The 16,235-nt window shown below is 35.9% G+C and overlaps 2 protein-coding genes across 3 annotated transcripts in view; one reads left to right on the top strand and one right to left on the bottom strand.

The window, feature by feature from the left end:
- LOC143355302 (cytosolic endo-beta-N-acetylglucosaminidase) overlaps positions 1-7,330 on the top strand; it is a 30,032-nt gene extending 22,702 nt beyond the window's left edge. Inside the window, exons 3-6 of one of the 2 annotated variants that reach the window (XM_076790024.1) lie at positions 1,469-1,731; positions 3,232-3,501; positions 4,445-4,591; positions 5,589-7,330. In XM_076790024.1, the coding sequence (XP_076646139.1) occupies positions 1,469-1,731; positions 3,232-3,501; positions 4,445-4,591; positions 5,589-5,846 (938 nt within the window). In that variant the 3' untranslated portion in view covers positions 5,847-7,330. Of the gene's footprint in view, positions 1-1,468; positions 1,756-3,231; positions 3,502-4,444; positions 4,592-5,588 lie in introns of both variants that reach the window. The other variant, XM_076790023.1, reaches the window with a different exon arrangement.
- Positions 7,331-9,057: 1,727 nt separating this feature from the next.
- On the bottom strand, positions 9,058-13,598 carry LOC143355300 (solute carrier family 53 member 1). Its single transcript, XM_076790014.1, has 10 exons — positions 13,110-13,598; positions 12,568-12,659; positions 12,336-12,489; positions 11,854-12,098; positions 11,349-11,610; positions 10,727-11,094; positions 10,318-10,660; positions 9,922-10,091; positions 9,719-9,852; positions 9,058-9,552 (listed from the first exon to the last, which is right to left on the bottom strand). The coding sequence occupies exons 2-10, from the start codon at positions 12,634-12,636 to the stop codon at positions 9,297-9,299; spliced, it is 2,001 nt and encodes a 666-aa protein (XP_076646129.1). The 5' UTR covers positions 12,637-12,659; positions 13,110-13,598; the 3' UTR covers positions 9,058-9,296.
- Between the last annotated feature and the right edge of the window lie 2,637 nt (positions 13,599-16,235).

Below are 16,235 nucleotides of genomic sequence, written 5' to 3' on the forward strand. Positions count from 1 at the left end.
AAAGTGTAGAACTCTGTGACTGGGTTTCGTCGAATTAAATTATTAAACGAGTTGCTCGGAGCGGCTCGAGTCTTAAGCGTATTAAGTTATTTAGATTTGAAGTGTAGCGTGCACGTGAAACCAGAAAATTAATTGACTTAAATTGCCGTCGAGATCGGTTCCCCATTGCCGGTGGTCGCAAGAACCCGATGTCTTGCCACGCGATTTCGTATCAGAGGCACGGCGAATTTCTAACTAATTAACCGGACAATAGAAAGCATTACGTAGATTAGTTTCGATGCAGAAAATGTCCACCGGTGTCTTGCCCCTTTACTTAAACGCATTCGCAATTTGTGTGTAGAAAACCTTAACAATAGGATCAAGATGGCGAAAAGTGAAACCGCTCGTAAAATAGGTAACCCGAGGTTAATTGGAATCGATCAGCTAGTAACATAAATATTTAACGTGCGGGGGGGAGGGCATTCGTAAAGTCCAAACGCTTAATATACATGCAATTATCAAGGTTTATAGCTATTTGATTGAAATTTTGTAACAGTAAATATTTTATGCTGATTGTTCTTTCGATATTTCTTCGCATTCGAAATTCCGAAGTTCGGTCGAGCTGTATGTTTTCATAAATTGTTCAAAATTCGCAATGCTTGATACACGATTTTTGTAACTAAAAAAGGAAGCTCCTATTATATGCTCACTGACTAGGCATTTCTCCAAAGTGCATAGAAATCGACGTAAAAGTGAAAACATTTCACTTAGAAAGTAATACTTGTGTATCTCTTTCCGCGGGCCTGCAAACCGTAGAGAATCGCTACGCTGCGATTCATTGTGATTCGATGGTTCGCTCGGGGCTAGGCCTAATTCTAATTATGGTTATTATCACGTAGAATCGGTTATTTGCACACGGCAGGTAGAAACGGGATACGCTGAAGAAGCTAAGCCGGCAGAAAATTTTCTAAGGGAATTAACTTTTACTCGGCCTCGAATTACGTACACGAAAGACACCATTGTTTGCGATCTCCAAGTTCTTTTCGTCGTTCAATATTTTATCTAGGTTGCTGTCTTTTCTACCCTCCAACAATCGTGTGTCCATTTTCTACGAAATTCCGTTCTTTATAGTTCATTGGCACACATGATAAATTATAATAATAACACAATTGTAATATTGTCATACATGTTAAGAAAATAGAAAGTTCACTTGCCTTAGCTGAAAAAATTTAATATCTCTTTTTTAATATTCATTATGCTTTGAAAATAAGTATAAGTAATATAGGCACAGTAATTGGATCCCTCACCCTATATGTAAGATAAATAGTTAGAATAACATAGCTTTGTAAATGAATGTCGGGCAATGTAAACCAGGTCGAATTGTTATCAGCGAGGCTGAATAAAACACAAAAATTGCAAAAATTCGCAGTGGTCATAGGATTCGATACTTCTGAAGGGAGGATTAAAATGAAATTAATGGTTTTCGCAGGTATAGTGCTGGTGGTGTTCGGGATCCTGGTGCTGGTGCATGGCGCCTCGCTGGGTGGCTCAGGTGCGGGTCTGTGGGCAGGTGTGGGCGCCCTCGTCGCAGGTGCATTGGGCGTCGTCGCGACGCTCGCGACGTCCACGAGCAAAGCGCATTCGAGCTTTTCGACTGCTCACCTCGCGGCCAGCTTGGTCGCCCTTGCCCTCTCGAACATGGCCGCCATCACGGCCTTGACTGCCATCGTCAGGGACTCGCAGAGGACACCGGTAGTGACCTTACTCACTGTACCGGTACGTGGTGCTTTCAGCGGCCTCTTCACTTCCCGCTTCTGTCCTTCTCTCCTCGTCAAGCACGACGAAAAAGATATACAGTCCTGGACAAAATTGAGTGGACATCCTTCAAAAATAAATAATAACAACTTGAATTGTTTCTTGAGATTTTAGAAAGATTAGTTTGACGGGCAATATGTGAAAAGAATTTTTTCCGAATTGCTGAAATTTCGAAGAAAAAGAGTCCAAGTCTTGGTAAAAAGTTTCAATGAAATTGGTTGACACGTTAAGAAAGCTATGGGCATCGAAAGAATCTTTGAATTTTGGGCTTACGATTGACTTAAATTGTGGTTTCTCACAATTTCTATCATTTTGAATTATTCATAGCAAACTTTCGTAGCAATTCTTTTAATCTGTCCACTGCGTTAAAGTGCACTCATTCATTCTTGTCATAAATGCATTAAACCCGCAGTCCAGTTATAAATTCTACAAACAGCACATTGATACGATTTTGTGTAATACATTATTATACCCGAACATGTGATACTGGTTTGGAAACGTTGATGAATTATCATTATAAATGAGATACAGAGAGCGACGAAATTGTGTCACGTTGCTTATAAGCAACAAAAAGTTCAGTTTCAGAATGTCGGAATTTCATCGGTCGGCGTATTAATTAATCCATATAATGGTAGCCGAATTCAGAAGTAAACAAAGCATGAATTCCGGAGCGCAACATCCGCGATAATAAACGAGACGGATCGTTGATGGATACGTTCCCCAATTAGTCGACGGGTACCGGTGACCTCGTTTCGATTCCCATCGTTTTCTCGTCTGCCGATCGGCTCGGCGGGTTTCGGCGAGGGCAGACCGGCTGGAACAGGGCCGCTGGAACCGTTTGATTGCCGGAGAAAGTTCCCAATGACAAGGTTAAAACGCGGTCATCGCCAGGCCCTACGGCCTGTCCCGCCTTCTCCGGACCTCAATGGAATGCGACGGTGTCTGGTCAATGGTCTATTGCGACACTTCCATGTTTTGATGAAGTTATCTCGCCTCACCTGTTACCTGCGGGCCCGGGATCCATCTGACCCCTTCCATTCATACACCTGATCATTCATTCGAAAGCCACAAATTCCTCAACAAAACCAAGATGACTTTCTGTTTGTATACTTATACTCTGGTTGCTCAACAACACCGAACACACGCATACACACATCACAAAAAGAACCTCTGGAACAAGTCAATACATTCGAGTGCTAATCAAATGTTCATATCCTCCAGTTACTTTTTGACGACGTATCTGGCACAAGGAAACATAATACAACGTGTGAAATAGAAACATGTCCACGTGTAGTTTGGAAAAAGCGATTTTTGACACAGCTATACACCCGGGTCGGACATACAGAGAAATGGGACTTGAAATTGCTTTTGCCTAGAAGCTAGAAAATTAGGTGCAAAATTAACGACAGCTTGTACATCTTGCGAATAAAATTGCAGGCGGAAGGTGGCTGGGCGGGTCTTCTGGCGAGCATAGGTCTGCTGGTGTCCAGCTTAGCCGAGCTGTTGGTTTCCGGCTATAGTTGTCTGATCTTGACCCCGAAGCTCTGCGGATGCCTTAGGACGAACAACAACGAGGAGTTGTTCTGCGACGGTGGTCTGAAGACCCGCAACATGGTGCACCAGTGGGTCACCGCTCAGAATCACGTGCCGAAGAGCCAGCCGATTTACGTGGTGCAGCCGATGATGTCGATGCATCCGATGATCCAGGTGAGTCCCCGACCCTCTTCCCGCTACACCCCTTCGCCGATGGCCGGTGTTCTTGACCCCTGCTGGGCGAGAGGTAGCGAAAGGTCAGTGACACGCTAGCTAGAAAGTTCAGAGAGAAACTCTTCGTTGCTCCGGGCGGTTTCTGTGCCTACATTTTGGAGATGCACGAGCTCGGTGCACGTCGTTTCTGTGTCGAGAAAATAAACCTGCTCCGCGGATTCCCTTTGACTTTAACGTCGTGTCGCATTCAACCCCGCTAATTGAACAGCGCGAGATCTAGGTGGAAATATGCAGTCACGTGCGTTAACACGTTAACGTAATTTGCTGTTGTGCGCAATATTGTGGGAACGCAGCGCGAGAGCTATGCTTTATGAAATTACTTATAAAATAGTATACGCGCCTTGTGTAATTTACATTTAAAATACTCCAAACACGTTTCAAAACGTTTCGTGAGTAGAAGAGGAGATTTCTTATTGTTTGAATTATTATGTATTATATCGCCTTGCCTCCCTGCCTTGGCGGGGACTCCTCTCCTCGCTCTTATACAATTTTCTATCGTATAATACTAATTTTAAACAAAACTTAACTCAAGGATTTCAACTGTAGGATATTTAAGAAAAAACTTCGACTAAAGGACATTTCTCATCATCTCGGCTCCTGTGCCATCTTCTTTTAAAAATTCCTCCACCTCCATTTGTCCTCTTGTTTCCTCGCATTCTCTCTTAAAGTGCGCCATATTGTTTCATCTATTAGCCCACATATCCTGCATTCTCTGTCCTAAACAGGAAATTTTATTCCCATAATTAAATTTATGGAAATTGTGGGAATCTTTTTAATATCCAAACTTGATGCGTAAATGAATGTTCATCATTCATAATGTAAAAAACTTTAAAAGTTGGAAAATATAATTCTGAAATCTTAGTAATGTTTCTGATTGTTACAGCCACCTTATGGAGTGCCGGCATCTGCTGCGAAGTTTCCTGGAGGATTCGTACCTGCTAGACCCATGCCAATGCCAGCTCCAGCTTATGGTACCATTCCGATGATTGCCCCCCACATGCCATATGTTGGACGACCCCCGTCCCAAATGGTAGGTCTTATCACCCCAATGAATTATGCCACTGTTATGCCACTCAAGCTTTACACAGAGTCAGAATTTTAGAAAGTATTCTGCTCTCTTAACACTCATACGAATGTTAAGGGATGAAACTACCCTGAAAAATATAAAATAAGGAGGATACTTGGGTTATGTGTCGCTGTAAAAGAAATTCGTACTCGATATTTTCACAAATTCCATCACTGTGTAAAGTTTCAACGAAACCGGCACGTCGCACTTAGCCGATTCTTTTTGCCATCGTTTTACAACCTCCGAGGAATTACAGCAGTGTGAAATTCTTGGCGATACGTTTACGACAAATAAAACAGAAATTCCTCGCCTGTTTTGCATATAATTGTGCAACCGAGGGAACAGCTCCAGAAACATTTAAAACATGTTATTTGAAAACGTTGCCGTGTCACTACATCTTTCGAAACGCTTCACGATCATAAAATTTCAATACTTGTGAAAGCGGAGCATAACAAATTCCGTCCATTAGATTTTACTTTCTTGCCAGTTTTTAACGACACAGGCTGGCCTAATTTTTTCACGGCATCTCAGAACTATGAAAGCACGTGGGAATAATGTTAATTCGTAAAATCTTTAATTTAAGCAGCCTTAACTGGACTAATCAATTTTCTGAAAGCATCTTGATCTGACAGTGCCAAACTATGTTCCTTGGAAATTGTATTTAACGGTAGAAAAGAAAATAGAGGAGTACAGAGAAAATATAATAAGTTATTTTCAATGCACTCTTATTGTGATATGCTTAAAAATGAATAGAAGAACTTTTATGTTTTGACAATTGTAAAACTAGAAATCTGAAAGAATTTATTTTAATTCAATAGGTACATTAATGGTACATTGGTATATACATTACCAATTTTCGATACATATTTCTTGGTACATTAACAATCTTTGGTACATATTGCTTGGTATATTAGTAATCTTTGGTATCAATTTAATGATTGAAAATGGTACTATGTTGCAGATGCGAATAAAGCAAAAACGTCCTGCAGGTCCGGAACATGAAAATACCGTAGAGAGGAAAAGACAAGTTGAAGGTAAATTAGAATCCCCGAAAAGGATGTCTTCGATAGGAGAGGATCAAGTAGATCTAGCGCAAACGTACACAGGTCTCGACAAGAAAATTTCCGAGGAGTTCATCTCGATCGCCATGGACCCTGAAAGGAAGTCGAAAGCGTCGAGCAGTCATGGTAGCGATATCGGCACCTCGAAGACCTGCTGAGAACACGACTCGGTAACCCCTGGCATTTGGGTCGTGTTGCAAACGCTCTAACCGATTCTCTCGTACATGTTTCTCAAATTACAAGCAGGTTACTTTTTAACCATTGTATTGTTGAACGTTTCGCGTTTTTTTTTTGTTTTGATTTGTTTATTGTACTGAAAGATTTTGCTCAACGCTTGATTTTTTCTCCAGATTCTAGAATACACGTGAAGACTATATGTTTACTCGTCCATCGTAAATGTACATTAATTAATTACTGTTACAGATTTTAGTTAATCCGCTTGTCCACAGCCTGGATGATTAAAAGGTAGTGGTCCCGTCGGAGAACGACGCGTATTAATTGTGTCTTTAATTGTAGAGATGTGGCTATGTGTACAATGTGTATAATGACAAATTAATATTTTATACGAATTAGTGAATTTATTTATTTTCTACGGTACACAGTACCAATTGTTATGTCGAGTAAATGTATATTGTTTGTTGAAGCTTCTCCAACATGTGCCCGTGGAAATAAGATTCAGGCTTTAAAGGATTAATATAATACATAGTTATATGTATATTTATTTTGTAATTATTCCAAAGGAAAACTGTAGGTATAACGATTCTCTTTGCGCAGCGTAGGATAAAACGTAAATCAATTAATATGCAAGGATTACGAGAACCATTTTGTAAACACGTCAATAAATGGAATCTGCTAGCTCGTTGCCTAAGAATTGTTGCAGTCAATTTGTTGCTAAATGTATTGCCAAAGTTGTCCAAGTATTTTCTTAATGCATATATGTTTATGTGGCATGCAATAGATTTCTTTGAATAGCATATGTTCTTTATAATTCTGTAAAATATTCTATCTTCTCTTTACGTTTCTTTCAACTCAATATGTAATCGTAACAACATTGACAGATTTCATAGAATCAGTTGTAAATTGTTCATATATTGCATATATTATATTTGGCAAAAAAGTAAACAAGAGTGAAATTTTTAACACAAAACTACATAAATGGTAGGGTACATCACAGAACACTTTTCTATTTTATACAATAAAATAACCTGGAATATTTGGTAATACTTAAAACAGGCATTTAAACTAAGTAGAACTTTGAGAGTAAGAATGGTGCAAGTAAAAAATGTTTAACGTTGATATATCTTTTTTACTCCGAAATGTTAAATGTACTCTCTGTATTCGTTTGTTAAACACTGCCAGCATTACTCTAACTCTCAAAATCTTTTATGTTATCAAATGTAAACGAGGAACATAATGTTAACATTAATATGTTGAATCTTTTAAGTCGTTTGTAAGTATTGCTTTCTTTCATTATTCAGCCCGAAAGTGTTACGTATAATGTGGATATATCGTATCCATTACAGTGTACAGTGTAACATTTTATAATACCCGATATTGTAGAAATTATTCACGACTCGGCGCAGACTTTATCGTGTATATGTATAACGTGTACTGTTATAAATAAATAAATTTTTATGATGAATACTCTTACAAGCTGTATTACAATTACAGATAATAAACCGCGAAGTAACATCCACTTTTATTTTATTACTATGTATTTTATATCTAAATATACATACTTCATATAATACATAATTATATACAATAGCATGTAAAAATATCTGTCATTTTCAATTAGGAATAGCTTTCATTCACTATCATATCCACTGCCATTTTGACAATAAAGTATGTATAAAAATACATGTAAAACCATTACAATAATTGGAATTCCACTTCTAATACATTATATTAATAAAAATAAATGGTGGCTGCTCAAATATTCTTTCTTCTTTTTCTTTATAAAACATTAGAAAGATATCTAAAGTAGTTTTCATTTTGGTAAAGCACATAAAAAAATTGTATTAGGATTTTTCTATTGCCTTTTAAGAATGAGTATAAAACATATAATTCTATGTACACTATCACTAAAGAATCCTTCTGCATGTATCTATCTTAAAAATTTTTCATACATGTGAAAATATTTTTACAAAACTCTCTACTTCGTAGACAATTTTAAGTACTTAATACGTAGTTTTTATTAAAGGCTCATTTTAAGTGTATGTATATATTATATATGCTTAAGTAGTTGTTATCGACACAAAGATTCTTTGCTAGTATTGATTTGAATCGATTAGATAATAAAATAAAATATTGTTCTTGCATCATTTGTGTGTATAAGTAATTTCAGCGGCACTTGTGTCATATAACGTGGCTGAACAATACAATTTGTTTTATCATATCGATTAAGTGGTATTACAGACATTGTGTAATCTATTTTCAGATAATCTTACTATTCTAAAGGCACATTTCAAACGCACCAGCGCCACTGTACTACCTGTATTAATATTCTTTTAGATACTGTTAACCTATTATTTTTCTAAAGTATCATTTGCAAATACTGTAAAACTATGAGCGAGCTCTTTTTTGGAATTCATTGAAATTGATGTATCAGCACCTACTTGTTATTGAAAGCTTTATATCAATTAGCGTATAATGTTCTACTTCTTTTCCATGCTTCACATGTATTTTTTTTTTAACTGTGTGCTTAATCATTAAGGTTGAAAACTATAAACTTGTTAAGTCTGTACATGATTAAACTATGGATATTTATGCAAATATAGATTTTAATAGGCCAATAAGTATAGAATATCATTATTCTATTCAAGATTTTCCCAAGTTTACCAAATTAAATAAAATCCTCATTACACTATATTTACGTCTTTACTTTACTAAATTTTAAACAGTTCAGTATACTGTGTAGATGCATCAAATCCGAACTCGGCACGTTACGCATAAGTACTTTTTTTGGAAGACTCTATAGTTTAAATATTATAATTGGAGCACAGACGGTATGCATTTACTGCATTAATGATTGTCTAAGATTCAGTATAGTAATGTTCAACGAAGATTAATGAGATTTTTTTGATCTGGAACTAAAAATCTGTTTTTATATAGATGTCCATAGTCTAATTATAATATTATATTGTGAACATGTTCACAATTCCATGATTCCTGTATATAGATGGTAATCATTTTAAATACAAAGACAGTAAATCACTGACGGGTGAGGATAACAAGTACTCAAAATATAATTTATCCGAAAGTTACTTTGAAATTAGTGAAATAATATTGCGCTATTCTTAAAAATTGATACTGTCCATTATTGCTTCTAAAAAAATTATTGTTTTTCTAAAAGTTAAAGCTCAAACGTCCAGTTGATGAACGTATTAAACCCACAGTTTAACAAAAAGTTGTTTTACAAGCAATGTACAAGGCATTTGTAACAATTTCTGCTTTATAGTTTTCAATTCTGATCAGTATAAAAGCAAGGAGGTATTCATCATTTATAAAGTTTAAAACTAATTCTGACAAAGAATAGATTTTTACAAAAAAAGAAAAGTAAATACTAATATAAAATTATCTAAAAAATTAGAAAGCTTATCGCGCTTTTAACTGGCATTCGATATATCTATGTCAATTGTTTCTTCTTTCAGCCGTTTATCTTCTTTAAGAATGGCTAGTCGTTTACCACCTATTTTACGTTTCCCTCTATTAAGTACACCGTTCTCTTCATCCATCATGCGCAAAATTTGTGTTTGATCGGAACTCTCTATTGGAGCTATCGATATATCCCGAACAGCACGAAATTTACCACAGTTATTAAGATGCTCGTTTTCTAATCGGAAAAAATTCCATACAAATCTCCTGAAATTACAATAAAATGTAAGTGGAATCAAGCCACAAAATATTCTTCTTACAAACGTTACAAACAACAATAACAATTATCTCAGTTGAGACGTGTCAGAAATCATTTTTAATGATAATTTTTTGTGCTAAATGTTGTTAAATAATAAAATTAATGAGACCTCACCTAAATACTTCAAGAGGTGCGACTACAGACGTCATTAAATCGCTAGAAACGTATCCGCATTCGATAAGAACGAAACTAGCAACCCATGCGAATCTTAGGATCAAATCCTCAATTATAGCAAAATAATAGAATCCCTAAAAGAGTAACTACAATAAATGTTAGATTCAAAATAAAAATACATAATTATGAATAGAAATACACACCGCAGCTGAATATACAACTTCTTCACGCAAAAATTTATTCTCGCCAGCGTTGCTATCTAGTAGGCCCCAGTCCATCTTTAGGTCCCATGTGAAAGAGTATATGGAATTAACACAACAACTAATCACCCAAAGCCACAGCCATGGATTTTCCCACCGAGTTTGATACTCCACTAAAAATGTATCTCAATTAAATTTTACAATTCCGGTATTTCGGTATTTTGATATTTCGGTTTTTAAGAGCTTTGAAGTATAACCGAAAAATACCGTGATATTTTACATTAAGGTAAGGTAAGTCCCTATCAAAAATACTATTGGAGATGTTACGGTAATTAGATGGTATTAGAAGTATTAGCGGTATTATAGTTATTATAGAAATACTACGATTACATAACTTACCAGCGCGGTAAGCACACAGAGTATTGGATATGACAACGAGGAATGTTGTTGAATATTTCCCAGCGTTCGCCAAATGAGGAAACGCCTCTTTGGAATCGCGGTATCGTCGAACGCACTGTGCGAAACGGAACCATGCAGGTAAACAATTCACTATAGGTCTAACTATTAAGGAACCTGACATGCATTGCGTTGAATCGCCAGCTTCCAACCAGTTCCCATTAGTAATATAGAAACATGCCAAAAAATGGAAATCCAATAGCGCCGTGGCCATACTGTTCAACTGATCTGCCAGCCAGAAATCAGCAAAGTTTACATACGCGAACGGTGATATTAAAACGCGGCCCTACAAGAAGAAGAAAAATTAGTGAACTTTGTATCTCGCATTTTATCTCAGACCGATGATACATACCATAATTTTTAGCAACCAAAACCTTGCTTCGTGACGGAACGTTTTCAACGGATTTAAAAGGAATGCTAACATGATACAGACTAATGCTAATGGATTTACGTATGGTGGAATGCTTAAACTGGCACTATACAAAAAGCTCAATAAGCTGAGAGTCCATACAACCCCCAGGACAGCAGCTAGTTCCATAAGGTGTTGTTCGGATAAGTGATTTCGTGGATCTAATTCGAATATCAATACATGGTTTACGCCGGACGATCTCCAACCATAAACATTTACACCAATGAGGAATAAGAATTCTATGATAAGTAAAGGTCCACGGTATAATCTAAATGCAATCTTCAAATTCTCTCCACCATCGTGAAATATTGCTGAAAATACAAAGAAACGTGTGAAAATAGTGTGATAATAAATGTGTATTAATAAGTGGACAGCAGATTTTATGCATTTATGACAAAAATGGGTGGTTGAGAATGTCAATGCACTTTTTACAGTTGAATAAAACAACAAGAGAGAGAAATAAACTTTTATTTGGTCTCTGTGCCTTGCAATTAATTGAAACAATTTTTATTTTGCATAAAGATCCGCAATCCATTAATAAGTTTAATAGGATCCGACACCTTACCTGAAAGTACAACTGCTACAAATAGGACAATAAAGCTACCAGAAAACAATCCGACTTTAAAAGTGGTCCAAGGACTCTGATGTTCACCCAAAGGTGGTACACGCAATCTCTTCATAGCACGTTGCCTATCCCCAGCTTCCAAATCGTTTGTTACCGTAGCTTCTGTCTCCTGTATTAGCTTGTCTATATCTTTTGATGTGTAAAAGTGTGCAATTTCCACGCACTCTACTCTCCATTTTGATCCCGTGTCAACTGACAGTAACTGAAAGTAAAAACACAATTTATAGGTATAATCATGGTATACGTATAGTATAGTCATGAAACGAGTACTGGTTCTTTTCCTTGTGCGTAACAAGAGTAACGAACTTTAAAAGATTAATAATATTTCTTTCCTTAATTTTTTTTCATAACTGTTTAAACGAACCTGCAATCTAGAGAAATAGAAAGAAGTTAAGCATACATACACGCAGACGTTAATATAAACAGATGTTTTCGTTTTAATCACCTTATCGTGCTTCTTCAGAATCTTCCGAAATCCAGTATAATTAAGATTCTGGTAGTTTTGAAGAAGTATTAATGATAAATAAAATTCTGAGAAAGCAAGCTTCAGTTCCCTCAACTTCCTTGTTGGCAAGTGCGGCTTAATCTGTACTTTCCCTTTATTTTTTCCTCCACCCTGTTGTAGTTTTACTGCTGTTTTTAATTCACTATGGAGAGCTGCATATTTACGTGTTGCTTCTGCCAACTTCTCTGCAAGAGATTTGATATATTTATAGATTTATAACCAGACTGTGGATTTTATGGCAAAAATGGATGAGCGTAATTGCAAATAAAAATATTACAAGAATTTAACAATATATTTAATCAATATATTTCTTGCAACAAAACATGCATTGTGGTACAACAAAACTGTTAATAAATAATGTAACATTTTTTATGTTTAATCTAATAATAGTTTTAATTTGGCTTTTAACAAACTTTACTTACCAGAATAAAAAGTATTGATCTTCTTCAATTCCCGATCACAAAATGTGAAAAATACCTCATCAAACGAGGCAAAATGTCGAGATATTACTTCTGGTTCAACACTTTCAGCCGATGGTGCTTCTTCTATGGCAGTGTATAGCATTGCTTTCATTTCCTATTTATTTAAATGATCATTTTTAACATTACAGAATACAATGTCACCTGAATGTATTCCAATGAAAATTTACTTTACCTCATAACTAATATATTGCTTACGCCACTCAGGCGTAATATGAGCAGACAAATGTTCAGCAAACTTCATTTTTCACTAAGTTATATCACAAACTGCAACAATCGTAAATTTTGTTTTGTTTTGAACTAACAAAATGATGTTGAAGTTTTAATGTTAAACATGTTTAGAAGTGCTTTGTATCAAGTACAATATAATACATTTATTGTTACTAGACTATGAATCTTTAATTTCATGGACAGATTCAAAATGATAACTGTCACACAAAAACTGATTTTCTGCTGGGACGAATTTTAGTGGGTTGAAAGTAATGTAACAATCCTCTTAAACATTGTTAAAATTATTCATTTATTGTCTCTAGATGAAATAACGTGGTATAATCACATAAAATTTACTGTTTTATTATAACAAGCATTTCATGTCAAATGCAAAAATATGCAATGAACACTTAAATACATCGAAAATATATAAGTAAACTAAACAGATAATAGCGGAATGAATTCATGACACACTCATCCAACGTTTAGTTTCGTTTTATCGTTTACCTTTAATGAATTAAACAGTAAAGGAGGTTACACAGAACGCATATAACGTGTTCTGTCGTCAGCAGTAATTCAATATTTTCTCCATTCATTCGCATCAGTATGCTATTCGAAGTAAAAACACGCATTTATTCTTATTACTTATACATATATCACAGAGTATTAAATTTTATACTGGTTGCGGGACTATTATTTCGAATCACCAATACGAAACCGACAAAATGGATAACTTGTTTTCTGTTCGCTAGTGTATGACTAAACGATCTCTCCCATCTCTTGCTATATAAGAGTGGCAAAGAATAAATACGATTAAATTGCTCGATACACACATATGTTTGCGTTAGATAAAATACTTCGGTGCGTTACAACGGATTTATATTCTTATTTGCTGTTCCTCCTAATCTTCGCTATACCTCGAACAAATCCGTTTTAATCGTTAATAGAAGAAGCACGGATGTTCTTATCACTTTTACGGTTACCGTTTCAATATTCAGTAATTGTCAATGGATAAAAAAACTGTACATAGTGTAGATTTGTCTAGATTGTTCTGTGTAGGATATTTTATAAACATTCTCTATCTGTAACAAATTTTTTTGACGAATTGATATTGAATATTGTAGACTGTTAGTTTCAAGATATTTGTATCCTTACCCATTGAATATGATAGATCCTTCTGATTTTAGTATTTACAAATAAACGAATTTTCTTTAACAGGTGTTATATTTAATAACCATCTTTCTGATATTAGAGTTAATAGAAAAGGAAAATATTCATATGTAATATAGATCTACCAAATGCATATTTTAAAGTTTCATTACAGGCTCAAATAAAAGAGTTTTAAAAGTGTCTTTTTTATTTCCTCATGTAATTCTTGCCAATTGCAATTTTTTAAAAATCTTATTTACACGTCATTTACTAAACCAATGCTTTTAATTGCTAAAAAATAATCAGGCCGTTCGGTTCGATTTTGAAAAAGTTATGCTGTTGTAAAGAGCGTTCGAACACTTTCGTGAACCGCTGTATATGTACATATATGTATCCATACAAATGTATATTCTGTATAACAGTACAGCTTTCAACTTTTATACACAAAGTAGGACCCCTATAGTATTGGCATTGGACGACGGTGACATCGGATCCGTAAATACATGTATTTATATACTACTGCTCCCCCGGACTGGTAGTTCAAGCCACACATTGTACTGTCCCTCTTGCCACATGGGTTCGTTCCTCAGCACTTCCTTACTGGCTTTAATCACAGTAGGTGTCACCTCAGCAGGGTCTGAAATAACAGCTGGCTTTTTGTCAGGAACTAGGGGTTTTCCTCCTCTCTGACTCCAGTGCAGTGGGTTTTCCTCTTCCTGCAGATCGTTGTTGTGGAGGTTCTGCGGCTCATCCGCCTAATTATCACTCAGCGGTGCCTGCAGGCAATAATTATGATTATACTTGCAGGTATTATATTCGTACATCCGCCTTGCGTTTCTATTCATCATAGGAGTTCCTACGGAATTAATCTTAACCTTCTGGTTTTGCATGTCAAAATGGTAAACGTTCGTCTCGTTTAAAGGTAGCCTTCTTAACGACTGGTAGTTCAAGTCTGGAGCGCGCTGATTGGGTATGTCCCAATTCTGCGTTCACAGGGGGGCGTATAAATTAAAACTGGCGCCAAATGCTGCACGTTATGTCACCAACGTTTATATAGTGGTATCCACTTATTGTTAGTGTTTGTATTCTTTATCCAGCTAATATTCGCGCGCTATACCCTCCAGTTCTTAGAACTAGTTTTATAGCTTTCCCATGTCTCATACTCGATTAATATTCTTCATTCAACCTTTCAATTTGCATAGAAACATACAAGCTAGCGGAAAAGGGCTGTTGATGACGATGTCTTTACTGATTTCTTGATATATACGTTTATTCGTAGAAATCAATTGTTACGGAATCTAGTCGTTATATGGACTTGAGAAGTAGTACATATTACAATTTAATCGTGTTACACGCAAATGTCAATCTAAATTGATTATGGCGGGATGGACAGCTTATATGACCAACGACATACGTCGGGTCTTTTCGTATAAAAAGCAGGATCTAATAGATATTTAGTTACTAATGAATATGTAGTTATTATGGATAAAGGATTGATTGAAAGCATTTTTAATTTAAATTTTGAATTACATACGACGTGTGCGGCTTTACTCGATAAATAAGATCGCTAATAACGGTTCACTATGTTTGTGCCTACATCACGCCATCTACAGTAGAACTACTGAGCTACATATAATTGTAGAATTTTCTATCAAATCCGATGTTACCGATAAATCATAATTTTTTTATCGAGCATAGGTGTGGAACGGTATTGTCAGTCATCTACAGTATAAAATAAATAAATATAAGAAATAAATATAATACAAAAGATATAGAGAAATTAGTATAGAATAGATTATAGAATAGATTATAGAATATATAAGGAACCCTTTACATATATAAAACAACAGAGCAAGTGAATATTTTAAGAACTTGGATATGTAACTGAAGAAGTATCTTCAACTGGTCGCAACCAGGTACTGGGATTCAGGCACCGACGAGATATCTCGTCGGTGATTCAGGCCAACCTTGTAGCCCGTTTTCGGCCGCGCGTACGCGCCTGAAGAAAACCCGGAAAATTGATATGTTAAGATTTGTATGTTAGTTACATATTTTATATAAAACAATTAAACAGTACGTTCTGATCCTGGTTAAAAAGATAATGCTATAAGTTGCCCAGGTTCTGTTCCATGCTAAAAGCTGCCCAGGTTCTGTTCCATGCTAAAAATCAGAGTAGGGGCAGCACTGTATTGGGAACGCCGAAATCCCGGGAGTGTGCACTCTCATATCCTATTCGCAAATAGTTTTCAATTGTATTTTTTTACTGTTTTCGTGTTACGGTTCACAAGTTCTGTAGGAAAATTATTAGAGCAACAATTCAAGCTCTACCCAACTCTACTTTGCGCAGCTTCCTTTTTAAGTTCTTGCGAGCATCTTTCGCGTTCAGTAGCTCTCAGGCCAGGGAAGAAGATTGCCAGTAATCTTCTGGTAGAACGTATCAAGATCGATCCTCAGAAAGGGGAGTACTGGGAAGAAAATGAAGAT

The sequence above is a fragment of the Halictus rubicundus genome, chromosome 6 (genome assembly GCF_050948215.1).
Source record: "Halictus rubicundus isolate RS-2024b chromosome 6, iyHalRubi1_principal, whole genome shotgun sequence".
NCBI lineage: Eukaryota > Metazoa > Arthropoda > Insecta > Hymenoptera > Halictidae > Halictus > Halictus rubicundus.